The following is a 26,675-nucleotide window of genomic DNA, read 5'->3' on the forward strand; positions in this document are numbered from 1 at the left end:
GCAACTTTTTTGGGAAGGGAGGGAGCTGGATTCCTGGTTTTGACAGGTACCCACAGCTATGCCTGGTCGGTTGGCTGTGGCTGATTTACTGGAAGTATATGTGAGTATGGGTGCGCTATAAGGCACAGTGTCATGTAACAAAGAGGTTGCAGGCCCAGCCCAAAAGCAGTTGGAAAAGTCTTATGGACAAATAACATAATGTAGTAGACAATAGGGTTTATTTACTAAAGACAAATCCACTATGCACTATAAGTGCACTTGGAAGTGCAATCGCTGTAGATCTGAGGGGGGCATGCAAGGAAAATAAAACACAGAATTTTCTCAGAATCGTCTTCCAGGACAGCCCATGAGACCTTAGGGCTCCTCCCCCAGGGACAGGAAACACATTCCAAAATTTAAATAAAAGGCGGTCCCTTAGTCCTCACCTTCAGTATTTAGTGTTTCCTCCGGACAGGGGGTAACATGTTCCTGGAACTGAAGCTCCCGGTCTCCTGGACTGTCCATGGAAAGACTTGGAAAAGGATGCATCTTCTCCTGCCCATAGCGGTACCCCTTAAGTGCCGCAATAGGGGCTGACCGCTGTCTCCTGTTCTCTGGGCCAACCGGCAGGACCGCAGATGTTGTCTGGTGGAACACTGGGGAGTCCGCTCCGTTTCTGGCGGGGTCCTTGGAGCAGCAGTTGCTGTGTACCCGTGACCCGGCGACTTCGAAGAAATTTGAAGTTGGCGCCAAAACGGAGGGGGCGGAACTCAGGCGCTTCCACTCTGGCCTCAACAGGAAGTGACAGTGTTGCTTCCGGCGCAGTGACGACATCCGCGGGCGCCAGGAAACCCTTGTTCCAGTTTCCGGAGGCGCGAACAGAGAGACAAATGGGCGACCGGTGTTAGGTGAAAACAGCACACGCTGGGACCACCAGAAAGAGCGATGGATCCCACGGCAGCGACCGCACAGTCGGTAGAAGCCGGCTCTGGTACCGGCACCTCCCAGGTAAGCAATGGGGATTGTCTGGCCCTGTCTGCATATACCTGTCGGGGTTTCCTTATTCCTTTTCCCTTCCCTTATGTTTAAAAAATGGTTGGCAAAAGGGGGCACTATTTCTTTACCTTACACAAATGTGGGGATAATTTGGGGAGTCTTGAACTAATTATGTTTTCTCTTACGTCCTCCGACAGTCGCCGCCTCTTCATATTCGTCACATATGGGGTATTAGACTTTGCTCCGAAGGAGTAGCTAGGCAACAGAATATGTTAACAATAAAGCTTTAACATATCCCACCCTCAAGGGGTGGTCCCCTCAGTCAATACCCTCCTACTTCCTGCAACCATATCTCAGTTTTAATGTCTAGCTTGTCAGGAGTGGCTGGCTCTCTCTGTGCTGGGACTTTTTGTCCCAGACTCTTTCTTCTTTTAATATTTTGTTTGAGTTTTCTCTCTACCTTTAATTAGCTGTTATTTTTGTCAGCATTAGTTAGTTCTTCGGACGAAGAGGATCATGCGGACTGGGTCTCGGGCTGGTCCCCCTGGTCGCAGGTCGTGGGTCAGTGGCTTCCCAGTCTGCCATCGAGCGTTCAGCCAGGTAACGCTCCTGGCACAGTGAACGACCCATCCCTGTTCGGTGCAGGGATGATTGGTGAGGTGGCTACCTCACCGGACGCTGTGCGGTTTCTTAACCGCCATTGTGTGCGTCTTGAATTGCGACTCTCCCTGCCTCATGTGCAGTGGCTTGTTCGCCTGTGCGGGTTCCCCACGCCATGTGAGGTAAGTGTATCTATGTGGGGACCTGTCTGTCTGGGGGGGGTCTCAGTCTGGGACTGTGTAACCTGCCTTTAAATCACACTGCTTGTCTCCCTATCTCTCGGCTGCATGCTGTGGGCTGCAAGGGGGGGGGGGGAGCTGTATGACACTGAGTGTGTCAGACTGGGCTGTGTGAGGAGCTGTGTGCTGTGGGGCATGTTTTTAATGGCATGTTGGGGCATATACAGCGATCGCTGCGGCGATCTAACATGTATCCATATAATGGGATGAAATTGTGTGTGTTTTTATGCACTGTGGAGCGGCGATTTCGGCGCCAAACGACGCCATTTTACCGGCGCCCGCTCCGGCCGCATGGTTTACATGCACGGCGGCCATTTTCTTGTAGCCTCCATAGGCTTACATAGAGCGCCCTGGCAGCATCACTTCCTCTTTCCTGGAAGCACCGATCGAGGCAGCAGCAGCAGCGGAGTCTCCTCAGGTTTTATCCTTCTATTCCTGTGTTCCATTGCCTGTATTCAGTCTGTATATTCCCTGTGGGGGTCTCATTGTGCCTGCGTGTGGTGCGGTGGGCTGCGCTTGCCGCGCTTGCTGAAAGGGGGCAGTTAACCCTTGGTTGTCTGGCATACAGGGGCAATGGATTCTCAGGAGGGCAAGTTTCCCACAGTATTGGTGGAAAGCCAGGGGACCGCTGTTTCCCCCCCAGGGGGGGATTTAGCCACTATTGTGGCTGGCCTTGCTGCCCAGGTGCAAATGCTAGTGGCTGCTCAATCTACTAAACGGCCCAGAGTTGCTCTGTCCTCTGATTCTGAGGGTGAAGGTGATGGGGCTGTTCTGGCAGGGACCCCCCTATCGGGGTCCCGCTCCTCTCTTGATCTAGTGGGGTCTGAGGTAGAGGCTGAAGTTGAGGGGGTTGATAATTCTCCCCCTGGCTCGCCTGAAGAGCTTGCAATCATGGATGAGTTGATTGCTTCCATTAAGCAGACGCTGCGTTTGCAGGACGAGGTGTGTCCCCCAGCTGCCTTGGCGGCGTATGGGGCGCAGAGAAAACGCAGGACGCCGCAGGTTTTTCCCTGCAATGCTGATTTTCAGCGCGCTGTTAAGGACCAATGGCGCGATCTGCGCAAACCTTTTGCGGTTCCAAGTAAATTTAAGCTGCGTTATCCTTTCTCGCCTGCCACTGATGAACGGTGGTGTGTGCCTCCACCAGTGGATCATGCAATTGCGGTTTTGAACAAAGCCACTGCGATCCCTGCAGAGGGATCCCCTGTTTTCCGTGATGCCACGGATAGGAGACTGGAGTCTCTTGCCCGTCATACTTATTCTGTTACGGGTTCTATGCTTAAGGCTCTGTTTGCTTCTCTCATGGCGGCCCAGGCGATCGCAAGTTGGACGCAGATGCTTAGGCGCGTCCTAGTGGCCGATTCGGCCTCGGCGGCGACCCTGGATATGGTGGATCAAATCCACCAGGGTGTCATGTATCTGTGTGATGCGGACTTGGACCTGATTCCGTTGGCTGCACGTGTGCACAGCGTGGCGGTGTTGTCTCGCCGCCTGGTTTGGTTGAAATGTTGGTCGGTGGACCAATCTTCACGTAAACCCTTAGCCAATTTGCCTTATGATGGGTCTCGCCTTTTTGGGGAGTCCCTGGATGTGTTGATTAAGGGGATTACCGGGGGTAAGAGCACTCTCTTGCCCCATTTCCCCAAGGCTAAGGGGGCTTCTGGGAAGAAGCATGCGAGTTTTCGGCCCCCTCAGGGGTCCTTTCGTGCCTTTCGGCCGCACTACAAGGGCAAACCGTTCAAGGGCCAAGGCTCTCAGAAGAAGCCCTGGTCTGGGAAACAGAAGTCCGGCCAATCCGGACCTGCGGCCCATAACAGTTCGGCCTGAAGGGGCGCCCTCACCCAGTTTTGGGGTGGGGGGACGCTTGCTCGGTTTTCTTCAGCCCTGGTTGGCCCGTGTGCGGGACAGATGGGTTCTGGAAATCGTTCGATCTGGTTACAAGATCGAGTTTCTCTCTCGGCCGGAGAGCAGATTTTTTCCCTCAAATCTACAACTGTCTCCAGAGCGCCTGCGGGATGTGCACCTGGCGGTGCGGGACCTGAGGGCTCAGGGAGTGGTGGTTCCGGTGCCTCATCGGGACAGATTTCGGGGGTTTTATTCCAATCTGTTCACCGTGCCCAGGAAGGAGGGCAAGGTTCGTCCGATTCTGGACTTGAAAGCTCTGAACCGCTCTGTGCGGGTTCGCAAGTTCCGCATGGAATCCCTGCGCTCAGTGGTGGCTGCCCTGGTTCCGGGGGAATTCATGGCCTCCATCGATTTGAAGGATGCGTACCTTCACATCCCCATATTCGAGGGTCATCAGAGATACCTTCGATTTGCCATTGCGGAGGATCACTACCAGTTTGTGGCGTTGCCCTTTGGGCTCGCCTCGGCTCCGCGGGTCTTCACCAAGGTGCTTGCACCGGTTCTGGCATTATTGAGGGCCCAGGGCATTTCTGTCCTGGGGTATCTGGACGACATTCTGGTTCGGTCTGCGACCAGACAGGGTCTGGAGAAGGACCTGTCTGTCACAATGCAAACTCTGCAGGAGTTTGGTTGGACGATAAATGTTCCACAGTCGACACTGAGTCCGTCGGTTCGTCTCCCCTATCTGGGAATGATACTGGACTCGGTGCAGGCGAAGGTCTTCCTGCCGGAAGACAAACTCAGGACTCTTCAGGAGGAAGTCGGGTCCCTCAGGGACGTTCCACACTCGTCTCTGCGGACGTGTATGAGATGTCTGGGATTGATGGTCTCGGCCTTCGAGACGATTCCTTTCGCGCAGTTTCACACGCGGGGTCTCCAAGCGGAGATCCTGTCCAAGTGGGACGGGCGACCTCAATCTCTGGATCTTCAGATCTCGTTGAGTCATCGCACCAGGGAAAACCTTCTGTGGTGGCTCCAGTCCCCGTTGGTGTCCGGGGGCAAGTCGTTTCGTCCGATCTCGTGGACGATAATCACCACGGATGCCAGCCTGTCGGGCTGGGGTGGTGTTCTGGGCGTTCTGTCCGCCCAGGGGACCTGGTCGGAGGGGGAGTCTTCCCTCCCGATCAACATTCTGGAATTGCGTGCGATAAATCTCTGTCTTCATCGCTGGACGGGCCGGCTGCAGGGCTGCCCGGTTCGGGTGCAGACGGACAATGCCACGGCGGTGGCCTACATCAACCACCAAGGGGGCACCAGGAGTGCCCGAGCGGCTCGAGAAGTGGCCGCCATTCTGTCTTGGGCCGAGACTCATGTCCCGGCGATAACGGCGGTTCACATTCCGGGAGTGGAGAACTGGCAGGCGGACTATCTGAGTCGCCAGACCCTGGATCAGGGGGAATGGTCTCTCCACCCGGCTGTCTTCCAGATGTTGTGCGCGAAGTGGGGTCTTCCAGATGTGGACCTATTCGCGTCTCGCCTCAACTACAAGGTGAAGAGGTTCGTGGCAAGGACGCGCGACCCTCGGGCAGGCGCGTCGGACGCGTTAGTGGCCCCGTGGCATCAGTACAGGCTGATGTACGCGTTTCCACCGATTCAGTTGCTGTCCAGGTTCCTTCGCAGGTTACACTCGGAACGCAGCACGGTGATTCTTGTGGCACCGGACTGGCCTCGCCGGTCCTGGTACGCAGACCTCGTGAATCTGGCGGTCGACGCCCCTTGGCGTCTGCCCCTTCGAGACGATCTACTGTCTCAAGGACCGATTTACCATCCTGCTTTACAGTCGCTGGCTTTGACGGCCTGGCTGTTGAGACCGAGGTCCTGAAGGAGAAGGGTCTCTCTCCAGAGGTCGTTCATACTTTGATCAACGCGAGGAAGTCTTCCTCGGGGAAGGTTTATTACCGTACTTGGAAGGCCTATTTTGCCTGGTGTGAGTCCAGGGGGTTTTCACCCCGCACGTACTCGGTTTCCCGTGTGCTGTCTTTCCTTCAGGCGGGTGTCGATCAGCGTTTGGCGCTGGCTACGATAAAGGGTCAGGTGTCTGCGCTGGCCGTTCTGTTTCAACGTCCCGTGGCTTCCAACTCCTTGGTTGGCACTTTTATTCAGGGTGTGCGGCATCTGGTTCCTCCTAGGAGCGATCCTTTGCCTCCTTGGGACTTGAATCTCGTTCTATCTGTGTTACAACGTGCTCCTTTTGAACAGATCAGGGAGATCTCGTTGTCTATGTTGTCCAAAAAGGTCGCCTTTTTGGTGGCGATCACTTCGGCTCGCAGAGTGTCGGAACTGGCGGCTTTGTCCTGCAAGTCTCCGTACCTGGTTGTTCATTTGGATAAGGTGGTCTTGCGACCTAATCCTTCTTTTCTACCGAAACGAGTTTCGGAATTCCATCTTAACGAGGATATTGTTTTGCCTTCGTTGTGCACGAAGCCTAAACATCCGAAGGAGGTGAGATTGCACTCTCTGGATGTTGTTCGGGCGATAAGGGTTTACCTTAAATCGACTGAGTCTTTTCGTAGGACGGACTCCTTGTTTGTTCTTCCAGAGGGTCCTCGGAAGGGCATGGCGGCTTCGGCCTTTACCATCGCCAAATGGATCAGGCAGACCATTGAACAGGCCTATGCCTTGCAGGGGAAGGTTCCCCCTGTGCCTGTGAAGGCGCACTCTACTAGATCACTGAGTACGTCTTGGGCCTGCCGTCATGGGGCTTCTGTGGCCCAGGTGTGTAAGGCAGCGACTTGGTCGACCGTACACACTTTCACAAAATTCTACAAAGTAGATGTTCAGGCATCGGCGGATGCTTCCTTTGGCCGCAAGGTTCTTAGTGCGGCTGTTCCATAGGGTCCCTTGTTGGGGACTCCTGGCTGTTGGGATAGTTTTTTTGTATCCCCTGGTTTTTTTGTCTTTTCCTGGGTTGTTGCTCCTGTTGAGCACTTATTTTTGCTGTTGCCCAGCTGGTTTCCTTCCTTTGGTAAGGTTCCTTTCTTTGATGTGGAGACTGCGTTGCCTTTCGGCGCGGATGCGTTTCCCACCCCTCATGTTTGCACTGCTTTGGGACGTCCCCATATGTGACGAATATGAAGAGGCGGCGACTGTCGGAGGACGTAAGAGAAAACGGAATTTTTGTAAAATCTTACCTGTAAAATTCCTTTCTCTGAGTCCTCCGACAGTCGCCGCCCCCGCCCCTCTTTTGGGGTTTGAATGTATACTCTACTGCTATTCCACTAAAACTGAGATATGGTTGCAGGAAGTAGGAGGGTATTGACTGAGGGGACCACCCCTTGAGGGTGGGATATGTTAAAGCTTTATTGTTAACATATTCTGTTGCCTAGCTACTCCTTCGGAGCAAAGTCTAATACCCCATATGTGACGAATATGAAGAGGCGGCGACTGTCGGAGGACTCAGAGAAAGGAATTTTACAGGTAAGATTTTACAAAAATTCCGTTTTTCTCTTTATAGCCCCAAAAAGAAATGTGCAATTTGCGGAGCCAAGCTAGATTCCACTTGGAGCAAAACAGCGTGCCGCACATGTATAGATAATCTTGTTAAAGATGTTCCTACTGTATCCACAAAAGAATGTTGACCTTTTAGTTAGGTCCCTACATCTGTTTCTAAGCCAACAGAGTGTATGGTGACGTCACAAGGAAGGAATCAGAGTCCCCTCATTTTTCAGTTAGGAGTCTGGATCAGGGGAGGAACCCGGGGAAAAAGAGTCCTGTGAAGGTTCCAGATTAAATATTTTTATTTTATTTTTTTCCCTGGAAAATGTGGATGGATTGCTTAAAGCAGTGTATGTTATACTAGAAATTAAAGAGAAGATGCAAGCATAATCTTATGTATACAATCCATAAGAAAAATGCTTGAGTTTTTCCCTGTACACAACTCCTTGCTAGAGACAAGGGTGTGTGTGATTACCAATCACGGGCAATCAAGCTGCCATGGGAAAAACCTGAAGGTGGAGGAGGAGTGCTGATTACACCAAATCTCCCCCACCACCCTGAACAGACAACTCAGGGTGTGTGTGTGATTACCAATCACTGGCAATCGATCAATTAAGCAGTAGCCTTTTTTTGGCATGATCCTATGTATGCAACAACTCAGCTTTTTGCTAAAGTACAATCAGCTGGAATGGGAAAATCCTAAAAGGAAACCATTTTTTAAGAGGTTTACTTTCTTTTGATGACAGCAAAGAATTATGGAAAATAGATTGTCAGTGAGGTTTATCCTTGCCTGTTTCTCCTTATGGAAAAACAGAATATCCTCTTAGACAATTGCTAGATCAGGAGTCCCCAACCATGCTAACACCCTGTGGGTTCACAGTTGTGTGTCATTATTTTATGAATGGAGGAGGATGAGTGCGGATTACACCGATCTCCCCCACCACCCTGAACAGGTGTGGGTGATCCTGTTACCAATCACTGGCTATCAATCTCTTAGCAGTGAGTTTTTTTGGCTGATTCATCCGCTGAGGCAGTTAGAATGACAGCCAGAACCTCAGCTTTGGCAGGAGAGGTTTCTGGCTCAAGTCATGGTCTGGTGACTGCACTTCCAAACTGTGCCTCTGGGGTCTCCCCTTGACAGGGTGACCATCTCTTCGGCCCTGGGCAACCAGGAAGCTCTGGAACACACTGCTGACAAACAGCAGAGGACACAGGAAGTTCAGCCCCCTTTTTTTCTGGACTTAAGTGTCCACAGGGCACAGGCTGGAATTCAATTTTCAGCCTCCAGAAAAATACCAGGTTGCCCACGGATCCAGCCAAAGCCGCCGCTAGATCAGAGGGTACTAATACCTGTTCCAAAGGGGGAACAAGGCAGAGTGTTTTTACTCCCACATTTTTGTGAAAAGAAAACCCTCGGGGAGTTATCGATTGATTCTAAATTTACGCAAATTAAATCTCTCGCTAAAATGCAAACCTTTTTGCATAGGAATCCATACACTCCATAGGGAACCTGTTGTATCCAAGATGTTTTATGGCAACTCTGGATTTAAAGGATGCTTACTTTCACATCCCCATTCACCGAGCTTACCAGAAGTTCCTGAGACTAGCAGTAAAGCTAGGACCAGAGGTCAAACATTATCAGTTCCGAGGGCTGGATCATCAACAAACAAAAATCCTGCCTAAAACACCCTCCCAGAGGGTGACTTATCTCGGGTACGAGATCTCCTCTCTGGATCAAAAGATTTTTCTCCCACAGCCCAAGGTATTGAAGATGCGTCAGATGGTAGCCTCTTTACAACCCAACCAATGGGTCTCTCCTAAAGACATAACAAGGGTCATAGGCCTGATGACCTCCTGTTTTCCAGCTGTCCCTGGGGCACGGTGCCAGCAATGTCCCCTCCAGAGGTTCTTCTTAAAGAACTGGGACGGACGGCCAAATTCCTTAGAACAGAAGGTAAAGGTGCCCACCAAGGTAAAAGGAGCCCTATGGTGGTGGAGATCTTCCCTTCACCTAGAAAAAGGTTTAGACTGGGTCATTCCAGTATCAGAGAATAACCACAGACGCAAGCTCTTCCGGATGGGGAGCATATCTCCAAAGCAGATGGGCTCAGGGGAATTGATCCCCATTGCAGATAAAAACCTTGTCGAATAAGAAAGAACTCATGGCAGTACTAAAGGCCTTGGAGTTCTTTCAGATGGTCATAAAGGGAAGTCATCTGCAGATTCGATCCGACAACTACGGTGGTATACCTCAACAAACAGGGAGGTACACGAAGTCTAAGACTACAGTCCATAGCCCAGAAAATATTTTTTTGTTCTGAGCTGAATCTTGCCTACATTTGCAATGCAATGCAAAATGGTCTAGCAGACCATCTCAGCCACCACCAGGTATATCAGGACAATTGGACCTATTTGCAACTCAGACGAACAGCAAAACAGAGATACTTTTCCCTAAACCAATGGGATCAGTCCTTAGCGGTTGATGCCTTTGCAAATCCCTGGATTTTCAGTCTCTGCTATGCCTTCCCTCCAGTCAGGTTAATCCCAGAGGTCCTCTGGAAGTTCATCCAGGAGGACGCAGATCTGATTCTGATAGCCCCCTTTTGGCCCAAAAGACCATGGTTCACACGCCTTCAAGCCCTAACCTCCGGGCCTCCCATAGTCTTGCCCTGGAGACAGGACCTGTTGATGCAGGGTCCGTTAACCCATCCATACGTCAGATCCCTGCACCTAACAGCTTGGTATCTGAAGAGCAGATACTAAGCTCCCAAGGTTTCTCAGACAAAGTAATCATAACCTATAACAAATTTGTCATAAACCTATCACAAGAAATATATATTCCAAAATATGGAGACAGTTTCACTTTTGGATGGCTGAAAATCACAGGCCATTTCCAGATGTACCATCCTATTTTGGAATTTTTTTCAGGAGGGCATCGTGCCCGGACAAAGCCAACAGTGGTAAAAACGTGTCCAGCTTGGAATTTATCTTTTGATCCTTCAGGCTTTAGTAACAATCCCTTTTGGAACCCTTGAAGGACTTATCTGAAAAACTACTCACTCTAAAAACCTTATTTCTAGTTGCAGTAACGTCAGCCAGAAGAGTTAGTGAATTACAGGCCTTCTCAATAAGAGAGCCTTGTCTTATGTTTTTTTGAAGATAGAATTGTGTAAAACCGACCCAGGATTTTTACCCAAGGTAGCTACCTCCTTCCATAGGACACAGGATGTTGTACTACCTACCTTTTTGTAGTTCTCCAAGTAATGAAAAGGAGAAAAATTTTAGAAGAGCTCTTCTGGCGTACCTGGAGGTGACTAAAACTATCAGGAGGTGTGATACTTTTATTTGTGCTTTTTTTTTCATATAGGAGGGAAAAAGCTTCTAAAGCCACCTTAGCTAGTTGGATAAAGCAGACTATTATGGTAGCCTATAGAATAAAGAATGTGGCTCCACCTTTCATCAATGCACATTTTACAAGAGCCTTGTCCACGTCTTGGCCTGAAAGGGCCGGTGCCTCACCAGACCAAATCTGTAAGGCAGCTACCTGGTCTAACTTTTCGACCTTTGTTAGACATTATCGCCTGGACCTCCTCTCTGCTCAGGAACAGGCATTTGGTCGAAAGGTGCTCCAGGCAGTAGTCCCTCCCTAGACTGGTAAGTTTCTTGCTCATCGTCTCATGGGCTGTCCTGGAAGACGATTCTGAGAAAAGCTGAGTTCTACTTACTGGTAACTCCTTTTCTAGTAGTCTTCCAGGACAGCCGGATTCTCACCCGGTTTGTCTTGTATTATGTATAATGTATGATGTGTGTGTATATATGTATGTATGTTTTACAGGATGTCCTACGGTTCTCATGAAATACTGAAGGTGAGGACTAAGGGACCGCCTTTTATTTAAATCTTGGAATGGGTTTCCTGTCCCTGGGGGAGGAGCCCTAAGGTCTCATGGGCTGTCCTGGAAGACTACTAGAAAAGGAGTTACCAGTAAGTATAACTCAGCTTTTTGCTTGCACGTGATTTGATTATAGAAATCAGCAGAGCTCCCCTAATTTCAGATCTTCCCTCAGATCTACAGCGACTGCACTTCCAAGTTCGCCTGTTTGACAGAAGACGGACAGACTGCTGTACACACTGGACGAATGTCTGTTGAACCGTCCGATATTCAGCCAGTGTGTTCCAGCCTTTAGAGAGTGCTGGAAACACCACTTCAGCTTCATTTTTCTAATGCTAGATTCAGGTCGATCATACTGGCAACCCTAGGGATATAACCAGTGGAGCAAACTAGCAGCAAGGTTGTGCATCCTCTTTAAATGCAACCATTTAATGTTTGACTAGAGTGTATCTGTAAAGTCCTGTTTACTTTTTCTATCAGGAAAATAATGGATTCAGGAGAGCTGGATTTTTATCAACACTCCAAGGTCTGTTCCAACACCTGTCGAAGTACCAAGATTGACGTGACAGGAAACCGTGTGTCTCTCTGCAGCCAGGTGTCCACAGAGTATATTCCCATCACCACCACAGCCAGTGACAGTGAGTGGAGACTCTGGACTAACTCTTCTTTCATCTAATAACCTTTTATCTTCTTTTTTAAACCACTTGCTTTAACTGACAATTGCTCGGCTGTGCAACGCTATACCCAGATAAAATTGATGACTTTTTTTATTTACTTTTTATTGTTTTTATTAGTAATGGCGGCAATCAGCGATTTTTAGCGGGACTGCGACATTGCGGCGGACAAATCTGACACGAGAATGTCAGTGACCCTTTTTGTGACACTTTTTTGGGGACCAGTGACACCAATAGAGTAATCAGTGCTAATATGCACTGTTACTGTATAAATGGCACTGGCAGGGAAGAGGGTTAACATTAGGAGCGATCAAGGAGTTAGGTGTGCTCCTAGGGCAGTGATGGTGAACATTGGCATGCCAGATGTTTTGGAACTACATTTCCCATGATGCTCAACTGCACTGCAGAATGCATGAGTATCATGGGAAATGTAGTTCCAAAGCATCAGGGTGCCAAGGTTCGCCATCACTGTCCTAGGGAGTGCTTTCTAACTGTAGGGGGAATATACTGACGGCAGGAAGAGAGAGATCTGTTTTTTTTTGTTAGTCAGAGCACACAATCTCTCTCTTCCTCTCTGTCATTCTTTTAAACGATCGTGTGACCCGATGAATGGTTGGCTCCAGATGTGTCCAATCACAGCAGGATTGCGGCTCTGGCGGCACGCACACCCCCCCCCCCCCCCTCACCTCACCCCCCAGAGCCCTTTCACAACTTTCACAAAATCACGTACAGGTACATGATGTTGCCCTTAAGGGCTGCCCTGCCGCAGTAAATGTATGTGGGGTGGTCCTTAAGGCTCCGTTCACATGTAGGCGTTTTGGGGCATTTTTGGGGAGTTTTTCTGCTCTAGGATCAGCTCTCAAAACGCCCAACAAGACAAATCCTATTCATTTCAATGGCCCCTGTTCACATCTGAGCGTTTTGACGCTGTGAGCAAAACGCCCAACGCTCAAAAAAGTACATGAGCTTCTTTTTGGGCAGATTACAGGCGTTTTCCATTGGTTTCTATGCAATCTAAAAACGCCTGCACAAAAATCGCGGTAAAATCGCGGTAAAAAACGCTACGCTCAGGTGTGAATGTAGCCTTAGTGGTTAAGTATCTTTATTACGTTTTTTAAGCAAAACAAAAATACACAATACAGGGTATATAATGAGAGGCCAACAATACAGCCAGTATAAAAGAATAAGCAAACATACGGGGTGTGTCCAAAACATTTGGTAAATGGTATCAGAAAACAAACAAAACAGAAGATATAAACAAATTAGCTTTAGGCCCCGTTCACACTGGGGCGATCCGACTTCCCGGGGCGACCTCAGAGGTCGCGGCGCGCAGCTCGCACCGCAACCTCGGAGCAGCCGGCACGGACTTCATAACATTGAAGTCAATGCAGGTCGCTCCGGGTCGCCCCAAAGAAGCTCCGGACCCTTTTTCTAAGTTGGAGCGACTTGTGTCGCTCCTATTAGAACGGGTCCACAGCTTCTCTATGTCAGGCGACCTGTCAGGCGACCAGGTCGCCTGACAGGTCGCCCCAGTGTGAACGGGGTCTTATTGGCCCTCAAAATACACACTTTTGGCAGCGTTCATAAAGCTTCTGTAAACTTTCAGCAAAGGCATCTTTAGGAATTGATCGCAGAACCGCTGTCGCACACTCTTTGATTGCTGCCACGTCTGCAAAACGTGTGCCTTTCGTGATGCTCTTTAGGCAGGGAAATAGAAAGAAGTCCACAGGTGCCAGAACAGGGGAGCATGGTGGATGACCGAGAATGGGTAAGCCACTTGGACTCCGGATCGAACCAATAGCACCATCCCCTGTGACAAAGCATGGATCCTGGACACACATTGTAATGAAATCTCCGGAGGTTTCCATCCATTTTGCTTACTGTTTGTCTGTCAGGTTGTGTGGCACAAACCGGGAACAGATCTTCTGGTTACCCAAATCTTCGCGGACGATGGTGTGCACCGTGTCCTTGCTAATGCCCTATTGCTCTGCCACCAATCATAGTCACGATCGCCGATCTAGTGCCAGCATTTGCCGCACCCGCTCAATCATGTCTGGGGTTCTGCTTGTCGACGGGCAACCCGAACGTGGCTCATCCTCAGTTTCCTTCCCATCGCAAAAGTCAGTCGAAGCAGTTGTAAACACATTTTCTGCTCGTATCTTCCATCCCGTACACTTGCACAAACATTTCATACATCTCTGTCGGCATTTTCCCCAATTTGTAGCAGAATTTGATGTTCACTCATTGCTCCATTGCACTGTGACTGTAGCTCTCATACTGACTACGTTCAACTGCCTGCAGTGGGTTTACCCTGAGGCTCACGTGTACTCCACGCTAGGTGGCGCTTCTCGATGTGTCTCTGGATAGTCACATGCATGCGTGCCCACCTGGCCCATGTTGCCATTGAGATATCAGAGATATCGGACCAGTCACCAAACCTTTTAGACACACCTCGTATACACATAAACAGTATGCAGAAATTCCCATCTCAGGTACATACCCAAAAAAGAAAATTGCTGGTGAATTTACAACTCAAGATACAAAAAAAGATCCAAGCTTTACAAGCAATATGTGTAGACACAAAAATCATTTATGCCCCGCAGGCCCATCAGTACATCAATATATAGGGGTCACATCACAGACATCTAAGAAACCAAAATGATTCAAGCCTCTCACCCGAAAACTGCAGACGTCTAGCTCAACCAAATCTTGTCAAACTTTTTAGGACAACCCCTGGTGGTATACGTTAGTTTATACATGAGTAACGCCTTGTTGACCCGACGGGCACTCATCAAGAGTGCCCAAGTATGCTTGCCCTTTCTGCCCTTTCTGCCCAGCTCCTCCATTTATAGAGGCTGTACTATAGCTTCTATGAATGAAAAATGATCTATAAATGGTCCATTCATAGATCGATGGGGGAAAATTTAAATAAATGGAGGAGCCAGCAACACAAGGGATACGTTGCATTATTAGTACTTTATGTACCTTGTGCTGTGTGTGTGTGTTTTTTTTTTTTTTTATAACTAAACTTTTCTGATTGAGAGCTGGATCCCCATGACCACAGGATCAGGAATACTGCCACCTGGTGTTAAAGCTGTATTAACCACTTTACCACCGGAGGATTTTGCCGTCTTACGTCTGGGCCACTTTTTGCGATTCGGCGCTGTGCCACTTTAACTGACAATTGCGCGGTCATGCAACGCCGTACCCAAACGAAATTTACGTCCTTTTTTTCCCACAAACAGAGCTTTCTTTTGGTGGTATTTGATCACCTGTGCAATTTTTACTTTTTGCGCTATAAACAAAAAAAGAGCGACAATTTTGAAAAAAATAACAATATTTTTCACATTTTTATATATGAAATTCCCCCCCAAAAAAATGTAAAAATCTAAATTTTTTATCATTTTAGGCCAATTTGTTTTCTGCTACATATTTTTGGTAAATAAAATCGCAATAAGCGAATTTTGATTGGTTTGCGCAAAAGTTATTGCGTTTACTAACTAAGGGAAAGATTTCTGTTTTTGGTGTTTTTTTTTTTTTTTTTAACGAGTAATGGCGGCGATCTGCGATTTTTTTTGCGGGACTGCGACATTGCGGCGGACAGATCGGACCCTTGACTGACATTTTTGACACTTTTGGGGGTACCAGTGACATTACTACAGTAATCAGTGCTATACATATGCACTGTTACTGTAAAAATGACACTGGCAGGGAAGGGGTTAATTTTTATTGGAGAGGGAGTTGTTAATGTATGCCTGGTGCTTACTGACGTGTGTGGGGGGAGGTGACTGAGTGACACAGGGACAGATCGCATGTTCAGCTATGCTGAACCCTGCAATCTGACCCTGCCTGTCACTTGGGAGATCCGCCCGCTTGTGTTTACACAAGCAGGCGGATCTCCACACTCGATTCCCCGACGATCGGGGAAGAGCAGCGGTCATCACCGCCGCTCCTCCGCTGGCCTGACTCCTGCTGTGACTGAATACAGCGGGAGCGAGCCTCCGGCAGCGCACGCCGCCGAGAGAGGGGAATGTCTGGTGACGTAGGTCTACGTCGCCAGACGTTATCAAGCCACTTTGCCGCAGTAGAGCTCTAGTGAGCAGTGCGGAAGTGGTTAAACCTAAAACTAAAAATTTATTATTTTTCATCTTACCAATCATTACATGTGGTGGCTGCATCAGTTTTTTTTTTATTTTTTTTATTTGGCCTTTTCACCTGCTGATCTGGCCAGTAACACACCTCCGGTATTAGTGAGACACAACTCTGGAGGAATGAGCATAGGAAGCACAGCAGCCAGCAGCATTGTCAGTCTGGGGGTAGGGGCGCATAAAATGTAGTAGCAGATTTAGATGTACTAACAAATTAAGAGCCGGTTCACCCTGGGGCGACTTGTCAGGCGACCTGGTCGCCTGACAAGTCCCGTGGGTCGCCTGCCATAGATTAGCACAGGACCGGTTCTAATAGGAGCGACACAAGTCGCTCCGACCTAGAAAAAGGGTCCAGTACTACTTTGGGGCGACCTGGAGCGACTTCAATGATATGAAGTCTGTGCATGCCGCTCCGAGGTCGCGGTGCGCGCTGTGCACCGCGACTTCACAGGTCGCCCCGGCAAGTAAGGTCGCTCCTATGTGAACCGGCTCTAAAGCCAAACTCCAGCTTGACACTTTATAATTACTTACAGCAAAACATTTTTTCCTTTTTGGGATAAATAAATAAAAGCTGATCATTGTAATATCCCCTGTCAGTGGTTTATCTCGTCCATGTAAACTGATACATTTTACTGGAGATATTGAGCTTGTGAAAAACAGACTTACTGGCTGGATTACCAGATGAAAATAGAAGAGAGAGAGCCTAAAAAGGAAACTAATGCAGCCATCACATCTAATCATTGGTAAGCTGTAATATGTTGTGCTTTTGGGTTTAATACCACTCTAACCCCCTCAACCCCCTGCTGTCCTTGTCCCTAATCTATAGGAGCAGGGCTTGGGCGTATCTAAAACCGGTATGTCGAATGTACAAAGAGGGTCAGTATGATGGCCAGGCATCTAACATTTTCAGAAGTCTCATAACGGGTAAAGCGTTCCATCACTGCCATACGTAAAATAGATTCAGCTGCTTTTAACCATCTCTTCTCCTTCACAGCTTTTACTGTTAACGGGACCCCAGCAACCATTACTATAGAGACGTGTGACAGATCGTTAGACTGGAGCAATGTGATTGCAGGTAAGTTCTGCAAATGGTATAATGGATATTTTATTTTGCAGTCAAAAGAAAATTTGACTGAAAGGAGAGATTGTAACGTCAAGTGAAGCTTTCTGTTGGTGGTTTTTGATCACCACTTGGTTTTTTTTTTTTTCCACTGAAAGGAGAGATTGTAACTTCACCATCTGCTGGTGAAAATGTCTGCTTAACAAATCACTGTTTCATATATCAAATTGAAAATTCTTTCCACGCATGCATGAAGTGAACTATGTTAGGTTTTTTTTTTTTTTTTTAACCTTTTGAACTCCAGAAGATTTTACCAGGCTATGGTTTGCTATTTAGCACTGTGCTTCTTTAAGAGTCGGTTCACACTAAGGCGCAGGGCCGGTGCTTCCACTAGGCAAACTAGGCAGCTGCCTAGGGCACATTGCCACCTAGGGGTGCAGCCACGAGTCAGCACTCACTCTCCGTCATGAATGATCCTTGTGAGCTGAGGAAAGGGGCGGCAGTGGGGGAGGAAGAAGGGACAGAGGAAGATGCCAGGTGTCTGGGGCAGTGGCAGAACTACCAGGCCCTGGCTTTCCACCATTGTTGGGGGAGCACCAAGGGGCAGGAAAGGATCCCACCGGAGTTCTAGCTGCATAATGATCCTCTTCATTTCCCTGGGTCGGTATTAAGCATGGAGTGGAGGAGAGCTGAACCTGAGCTGGAGCTCGGCACTGGAGGGCGGCACCTTTACTGGAGCAGAAGCGACGAGGCAACGGAATGGTCTGAGGAGGTTGGTGATGAAGGAGGTGCGGAACTCTGACTGCTGCTTCTCCCTCCACCAGGAGCCGGTTGGAGCTGTGGTGAGCACTGTGGTCAAGGAGAGGATGATCAGTGACTTAAAATGGGACTGCGATAGTGCGGCAGGCAATCTAAAACTAACCGCCACTGGCATCACCATTGACACTAATACAGTTATCAGTGCTAACACTATACACTGTCACTGTACTAATGACACTGGCTGGGAGGGGGTTAACCACTTCTGGACCAAAATATTTTCCCCCTTAATGACCAGGGCCATATTTTGCGATTCGGCACTGCGTTACTTTAACAGACAATTGCGCGGTCGTGCGACGCTATACTTAAATAAAATTGATGTCCTTTTTTTCCCACAAATAGAGCTTTCTTTTGGTGGTAACAATGTGTAATGCGTGTATCATGTGTTGCTTTTTACTACAGATCTCTTTTGGCACTTTTCCACTGCAAGTACCGGCTAGTACCGGCTCGGCTCTACTCGGCCCTGCTTGGCCCGGTTTAGTGTCAGAACGGTTCGGTACGGTATAGGTTTGCTTTTCCACTAAAGTAGTACTAAAGTTAAGTGGGTGGGATAACAACGGGGCGGGTGTGATTCTCTGACCAATCAGTGGCTAGCATGCAAAGGATTGTGGGATATGGTACCAGTTTGGTACCTGTTGGAACCACAATCGAGTAGGTACTGTTTTTTCAGAGCCGTACCGTTCGGTTCCATGCAGTGGAAAAGCAAACCTATACCGTACCGTACCGAACCTTTCCGACCCTATACCATGCGGTACCGCAGTGGAAAAGCACAAAAGCGTGCCGAACCGGTACGGTTCCATGCAGTGGAAAAGCGCCATTGGTTTCTTATCTCTGCTTTGCAGAGATAAGAAACAGACATTGTTCCCTCTGTACAGAGCTCTGTTGACTAGTCGTCAACACAGGGTTTTGGGCTGTGATTGCACACAGCCGATCAGCAGGTCCTAGCCGTGAATCATTGGCCGGGACTTGCTGACAGGCTCCTGCTTTGTACAATCACAGCCGGTGTTGGCGGGGGGCGCACATGCATGCGCCCTAAACCTTAAAGCAGGCAACAACGTACGGATATGTCACTTTGCCTGTGTGGGCCATCTGTCCACAGTACATTGCGGGCAGACGGTCGACAGCTCAGTGATCGCTTAGGCCATAAGGGTCCTTTCACATGAACGATCTGATCCGATCCGCCTGTCAGTTTTTCAGACGGATCTGATCGGATGCTCCATGCAGCCCTATGGGGCAGTGGATGTCAGCGGAGACATTTCCGCTGACACCTGCTGCTCTCCGATCCGATCCTGTCCGTGAAATCCGGACGGATGGAAATCCTATTTTCCGTCCGTCTGGAGGATCGGATCAGATGAGAACGGACATGTGGTCCGTTCTCATCCGATCTCCCCATAGAGGACAGCGGGGATCTGACAGCTCCGTCTCTGCACACAGAGCGGAGACGGAGCTGTCATCTGCCTGCTCAGCGGGGATCGGCGGATCGATCCCCCGCTGAGCAAAATGGACCTCATCAGACACTCCGTCGCTGCCGTGTGAAAGGACCCTTAAGAGTAATCCTAGAAGTAGGTAAGGACCACTTCTGCCACAACAAGTGCTTCTAATCCATCATCAACATTATTCAGACTGTTGGAAAATTTCTGAACAATGTATCCAACCCTTTGCTCTGAAAAGAATGATAAAGTGGGCTTGTGATGTGAAACATTTGAACCATTTTAAAATGTATTTCCATTCTTCATGCTTGACCCCGGTTTTGTTTCCCTTGCAGACGACACCCTGGTCTTTTGGCAGGGGCTGCGGGATGCTGGGCTCCTCGGTGATGTTATTCAAGAGTTTCATCGGGAGCTGCTGGAGACAATGAAAGGACTGAGGCAGCGGTTGCAGACTCCCCCCATCCAGCTACAGGGTAATTCAACTGTCAATGTTATTGATCCATGACAATAGCTCAGCTTTGGGATCAACGTCCCACAACTGCTCTCCCTCCCACTGTATGCTTCTAATACTTTTTTCAAAAGTCTTCAGATCAGTCATGTGACACAGTGGTAGGAGATCCTTATCCACTTGACCTCTGGAAGGTTTAACCCCCCCCCCCTTTCTTTATGACCAAGCCATTTTTTGCGATACAGCACTGCGTTACTTTAACTGACAATTGAGCGGTCATGCAAAGCTGTACCCAAATAAAATTTGCCCCCCCCCCCCCCCCACAAATAGAGCTTTCTTTTGGTGGTATTTGATCATTTCTGTGTTTTTTTATTTTATTTTCTGTGCTATAAACAAAGAAATACCAACCATTTTACAAACAATATTTTTTACTTTCTGATATAAAACATATCCAATAAAATTTTTTTTTTAAAAAATATAATTTCTTCATAAATTTAGGCCAATATGTATTCTGCTATATATTTTTGGTAAAAGAAAATCCCAATAAGGGTATATTGATTGGTTTGCGCAAAAGTTATAGCGTCTACAAACTATGGGACATTTTTATTTATTTTTGTATCAAATGCTGGTTTAGAGCCCATTCAGACTGGCGCGACAGGATTTTGTGGGGCGACCTCGGCGCGACTTGCACGGACTTCATATAATTGAAGTCAATGCAAGTCGCCTCCAGGTCGCCCCAAAGTAGTACAGGACCCTTTTTCTAAGTCGGAGTGACTTGTGTCGCTCCTATTAGAACGGGTCCTGTACTATTCGATGGCGAGCGTCCGACCGCGACTTGTCAGGCGACCAAGTCGCCTGACAAGTCGCGCTAGTGTGAATGGACCCTTATTGTTCATCTTCATAACAAATCAATTAACAAAATATTCGGCAAGGTTCCTTTTGCTTCTGAGGGATCAGTAATCTTGCATATCAAGCCTGTGGTATTCTACAGAACTGGCTCTCTTCATGTAGATATTTAGTATTGATGAGATCACCGCCACAGTGGCCATTAATGATGTGCAATCATCAGAATGGTCCCATGTACCCCTGACGTCTTCTCCACACCTGCACGTTCCATAGTCTGTCTCGTAGTCAGATGTCTCATAGTCCATCTCTTGAAGCAGATTATTGATGGCCTGGAGGGGATTTCTGATGTCTTGCAGTTTATTACGAATGTCCTCCATGACATTTTTCCTGCTCAGCTCTGCTCCCCCCCCCCCCCCCCCCGGATAGATTATTACGTCCGCATGGCTCATTATTTATTTTGATATTAGTAATGGCGGTGATCAGCGACTTCCGGCGGACATTTTGACACACACTTTTAGCACATTTTGGGAATCTGTGACACTAATACAGTGATCAGTGCTAAAAATATATGCACTGGCTTGGAAGGGGTTAACATCAGGGGCTATTAAAGGGTTAACTGTGTGCTTAGCCAGTGTTTTACTATACTGTGTGAGGTGCCTTTACTAGGTGAAGACATGGAATTTATACCCTGCTTTGCAGGGACACAAACTCCATTCCATCGCTTCCCTCCTGTCAGAACAGCGACCTGCCTTGTTTACATAGGTAGATCGCAGTTCTGTCTCTCTTCCTAACAATTGGGGGGTCCCAGAGGACATCAGGTACCGTGCACCCGCTGATCAGCTTCCAATGTGTGTGATCGCCCCCTACCTGGTAGAGTTGCATTGCGTATATATACGTGATTCGGCTCACATGTGCCGCCCTATATCAGAAAAACTGCTATAGGGCAGACCTTAAGTGGTTAAAATGTAACTAAACCCAAACGAAAAAATGTAATATATTGCGGATTGCTAGTCCTTGGCTCAAGCTTCTTTTACGTTTTTTCACCTGGTAATCCTGAAAGTGGCACACTTTCTGTCCCTGGGTGGCTACATCTCTCCTTCGCTGTATCAATGAAGGGAGATGTGGTTGCCACTATAGGCTGCTCTCCTGATATTGGACTACAAACATGTCCATATCTCTTCATCTTTATTACATGATGTGCAGGACAATTGATAGTTTACAGAAGATAGCTGAGAAGAAAGATTTTCTTTGGTGCAGCTCACAGGAAGTGACAGGAACGCTGTATTTCTGCTCAGATCAACAGGTAATTTCTGTATTTGCTGAAAATGTCCTTAGCTTGGAAATGAAAATTGCAACCATCCCATCTAAGGACTGTAAGCTGCAAAAAATCTTATTTTTGTTCTTGGGATTAGATTAGTTATTCTTTAACCACTTGCCGACCGCCTAACTGGGAAAATACATCATTACTTTGACATTAAATACCGGGGTTACGGCTGCAGCTAGATGCCATTAACCACGGTGTAATTTTTTCCCCTCAGGTGCTGGTCTTCCTAAAAAAATGCTTTGAGAGGTGAATTTGCTGCTGGGTCACTTTTAGAAGCGGTGGGAGGGGGTCGCTCATAAGAAGTTTTTTTCGTCCCTCAGGGTCAACTGACAAGGGCTTGAAGCCTTTCAGGGCCTCCTCTGGAGGATCCAAACATACCTAGTCTGGCAAGCTGACAGTGGGCTTCTTCAGCATGAAGGTGCGCCCTCATCTGTATCAGGGGTGGGGGGGTGTCGTCTTTGGTTTCTGGACCCGTGGACTTCCCTGGTACAAGACAAGTGGGTCCACAAAGTTATTTGGTCCGGCTACAAGATCGAGTTTTGCTCTTGTCCCCTGGCAAAGTTCTTTCCTTCCAGCTTGCGCCTGTCCCCGGACCGTTTACAGGATCTGCTTGGGGCAGTACAAAACCTGTTGCTTGAAAGGGTGATTGTCCCAGTTCTGACTTTGGAACGTTTTCAGGGTTTTTACTCAAACCTGTTTGCAGTTCCCAGGAAGGAAGGCAAGGTGTGTCCAATCCTGGACCTCAAGGCGCTGGACTGCTTTGTGCGGATGCAGAAGTTCAGGATGGAGTCCGTTCGCACAGTGGTTGCATCCCTGCTTCAGGGGGATTTTCTTGCCTTTATCGACATCAAGGATGCTTACCTTCACATTCTAATATGTGCCGGTCACCAGCGCTTCCTCCACTTTGCCGTGGGAGAGGAGCATTATCAGTTTGTGGCGTTACCCTTTGGTCTCGCCTCAGCTCCTCGGGTCTTCACAAAAGTATTGGCCCTGGTGCTAGCATTGTTACGCCAACGGGTGATCGTGGTACTGGGCTATTTGAACGACATCCTTTTGCAAGCGGAATCTCCTACTGCTCTGGTGGAAAACCTGGAAATCACCATACGAACTCTGAGGGAGTTCGGCTGGATTCTGAATTTTCAGAAGTCTGCTTTGGTTCCGTCCACAAAGCTAGACTATCTGGGTCTGACTCTGGACACTGCATTAGCCAGAGTGCTCCTTCCTCTGGACAAACTCCATAAATTGCAGGCTGCAATTAATTTCCTGGTGTCCAGACTTGCATGCGGATGCTGGGCCTGATGGTGTCTACCTTCGAGGAGGTTCTGTTTGCACAGTTCCATACAAGGTCCCTGCAAAGGGAGATTCTGGCCAAATGGGACAGGACTCCGCCGTCTCTGACAATCGGATCCAACTGACCCGGGGAACGAGGGAGTCCCTGATATGGTGGCTTCACTCTCCGGTGCTTCGGCTGGGAAAATCCTTCCTCCCCTTGTATTGTCCAGTGGTCCCCACGAATGCCAGCCTGTATGGCTGGGGAGGCGTCCTCCGCAAAAATTCTGCTCAGGGGATCTGGACACTGGAAGAGTCCAGACTACCGATCAATGTCTTGGAATTTCGAGTAATCAGTAAAAAAATAATAGAAAAAATATTGAATGCGCCCCCGTATCCATGTGCTGGCATGCAAAAGCGAACACTTACGTGCGTCGCGCCTACATATGTAAACGGTGTTCAAAGCACAAATGTGAGGTATCGCCGCAAACATTACAGTGAGAGCAACAATTCTAGCCCAAGACCTCCTCTTTAACTCTAAGAGCCGGTTCACACTGAGGCGACACGACTTCGGCGGGCGACCTGTGAAGTCGCGTGCACCGCGACTTCGGCGCGACTTGCAGGGACTTCACATAATGGAATGGTCTATGCAAGTCGCTCCGAGGTTGCCCCAAAGTAGTACAGGACCCTTTTTCTAAGTCGGAGCGACTTGTGTCGCTCCTATTAGAATGGTCCTGTACTAGTCAATGGACCGCGACCGACCGCGACTTGTCAGGCTGACAAGTCGCCTGACAAGTCGCGCTAATGTGAATGGGCTCTAAATAAGTAACCTGTAAATATTTTTAAAGTGTCGCTTATGGAGATTTTTAAGTACCGAAGTTTGGCGCCATTCCACGAGTGTGCGCAATTTTAAAGCGTGACCGGTATCTATTTACTGGGCCCAACATCATCTTTAACATTATACAAAAAAATTGGGCTAGCTTTAGTGATTTGTTTTTTTTTTTATTCATGAAACTGTTTTTTTTTTTTTTTTTTCTTAAAACACACTTGAAAAACTGCTGTGCAAATACTGTATGACACAAAAAGTTGCAATGACCACCATTTTATTCCTTAGGGTCTGTGCTAAAAAAACATATATAATGTTTAGGGGTTCTGAGTAATTTCCTAGCAAAAAAAATTATGATTTTTACATGTAGGAGAAGAGTGCCAAAATTGTCCCGTACGGAAGCAGTTAAAGTCTATTTTTTCGCCAAAAGAATTGTGTTTGAAAAACTGCAATACCGCATGACATAAAAATTGCAATGCCATTTTATTCTCTAGAGTCTCTGCTTAAAAAAAAAAAAAAAAAAAGATATATATATATATATATATATAAAATGTTTGGGGGTTCTAAGTAACTGGAACCCTTTATTTGGAGCCACTGTTGGCTTATAAGTGATTGGACAGCAGAAACTGGGCCTTTTAAGGATTTTTTTGAATCTCCTGTGCTTCTCTCATTATTGAATCTGTTTCTTTTCTTTCAGCCGGTATCCTCTTCTATTTTTCAGACGCTGTGCTGCTCAATAACATTGTTCAGAATTTCGGCTTACTGGATTTGATTAAGAAAGTGCTGGCCAGTCACAAAAGCCAGATGGACCGCTCTAGAGAGCAGTACACCAGAGATCTAGCAGGTACTCTTTCTCTAATGGTTTCTAGAAGCCAAAGAATAAGCACAAAAAACCTTCAATGCTCAGCTACAACCCCGTCCACCCCTTATACTTACCTTAGCCCAATCTTGACCCAGCGATGTGCATGAGAGCAGCCACACTCATGGATCTCTCCCTGCTCATTGGCTCAGAGATGACAGCGGGAGTCATTGACTACTGTTAATTACAGCCAGTGAGGAGGGAGTGGGGGGCCGAACCTTGCTATGCTCTGTGTGTCAATGGAGACAAAGAGTCATCTCAAGAGCAAGCCTGCACAAGTGCCCCTATAGCAAGGAGTTTACTATGGGCCACTCAGCAGAGGGGATGAGTCCAGAGCATCAGTGGTGGACCCCAGAAGAGGAGGATCAAGGCTGCTCTGTGCAAAACCATTACACAGATCAGCTAAACATAACATGTATGTTATTAAAAAAAATAATCAAAGTTTACAATCACATGAATGTTGTTGAAATCCTTTTCTCCACAGCACTGGAGCAGCAATGTGATGAACACAGGAAACGAGCCAAGGAACTGAAGCACAAGTCTCAACATCTGAACAACGTGTTGATGACATTGACCCCAGTCAGCATGCCCCCTCCGGCCAAGCGGCCACGCTTAACCCGTGCAACTTCTGGCCCAGCTGCCATAAGCTCCCAGGTATCTTCTCAGCCAACGCAGATCACCCTTCCTCAAGGAATGTCCCTCTCTCAATTGACCAGCATCCCATTTGGTAAAATACTGTCTTCTTCCTCCTCCTCCACTGTCATTAACAAGAACTCGACTTCCCAAGCCAACTCGCCTTCCTCTCCAGTTTTGGGAGGCTACACTATCCTTACCCCTTCAGGAAGCAACTTCCCAAGCACTCTGGAAATTCACCCCGACTCATCCAACCTCACCGTCCTGAGCACGGCGGCTATGCAAGACAGCAACACCATTCTCAAAGTGATGAGTCCCATCCAGCTGCTCACTTTGCCAGGGCTGGGCACCATTCAGAACTTTGCACAGTTAGCGTCAGCTGGGGGTACCCTTGTAGCCATGCCCTGTGACTCAGCAGATTTAGAGGATGAACATACCACCATAGAGGTGACATCTCTGACCGAAGACCATATGCAGAAGTAGAGATGTAAAGCCTCATTTTGGTACCTTTAACAGTTTGGACGTATCATATGACTGTGACGGATGATGGGAGCATAGCTGGAGGAAGCTAATGAACCAAAGAAGGATTCGGGAAGTTCTGTGCTTTACAGATCTGCGGCACATTGCACAGAATACGGCCGTAGATGGTTCTAGCACCAAACGGGATGTCGAATAATATTAGAGAGAGCCTCACGCCTTAGTGGTGAGATCTTCCTGTGGTCACTCCTAGGAAAGTCTGATGTGAGCCTGAGTCGTGCTTTCTAACGGAATGGGCCAAGATGGAATCTCCAAACCTTCAGTGTTATTATCATTCAATATCTGCATTGTACAACTGGTTTAGCAACTTTCTAGGAGATTGTACTCACAGGAATTTGAATGTATCGGAATAGGACAGCCCTGCAAAGTTTATTAAAGTACTGTAGATAGTGTAAGGTTGCACCAGGTGAGAGCCCCGTTTGCCTGTACCCATGGAGAAGCTTCCATGAAAGCTGAGCCCAACAGAATTTCAGCATTCATCAAAGCTTCCCTTTATGGGATCATGCAGGTTTATTCTCTTTATGATGTTCATAGGAAAGGTGGCGAACAGACTTTATTTAGAGTTCAAGATAACAGGCAGTTTTTATGAACCAATACAAAAGGCTCAAAATATGTGCCAGCTGATTTTTTTTTTTTTTATGCACCTTGCCTACTTGGATTTGCCCAGCCTTGCACTAAAATCCTATCTGCATTCCGCAATTCGCTGTGATCTCCGAGCTGCTAGTATGATTCAAGGCTGGTATAGCCTGGCACTTTCATAA

The 26,675-nt window shown here is 47.9% G+C and overlaps 1 protein-coding gene across 2 annotated transcripts in view; it reads left to right on the forward strand.

The window, feature by feature from the left end:
* Window positions 1-26,364, forward strand: part of GMEB2 (glucocorticoid modulatory element binding protein 2) — a 58,285-nt gene extending 31,921 nt beyond the window's left edge. Inside the window, exons 6-10 of one of the 2 annotated variants that reach the window (XM_082271531.1) lie at window positions 11,525-11,682; window positions 16,861-16,941; window positions 19,508-19,645; window positions 24,583-24,729; window positions 25,229-26,364. In XM_082271531.1, coding sequence (XP_082127657.1) covers window positions 11,525-11,682; window positions 16,861-16,941; window positions 19,508-19,645; window positions 24,583-24,729; window positions 25,229-25,860 — 1,156 coding nt within the window. In that variant the 3' untranslated portion in view covers window positions 25,861-26,364. The remainder of the gene's footprint in view (window positions 1-11,524; window positions 11,683-16,860; window positions 16,942-19,507; window positions 19,646-24,582; window positions 24,730-25,228) is intronic. The other variant, XM_082271532.1, reaches the window with a different exon arrangement.
* The last annotated feature ends 311 nt before the right edge of the window (window positions 26,365-26,675 follow it).

The sequence above is a fragment of the Pelophylax lessonae genome, assembly GCF_965119305.1.
Source record: "Pelophylax lessonae genome assembly, chromosome: 11".
Taxonomy (NCBI): domain Eukaryota; kingdom Metazoa; phylum Chordata; class Amphibia; order Anura; family Ranidae; genus Pelophylax; species Pelophylax lessonae.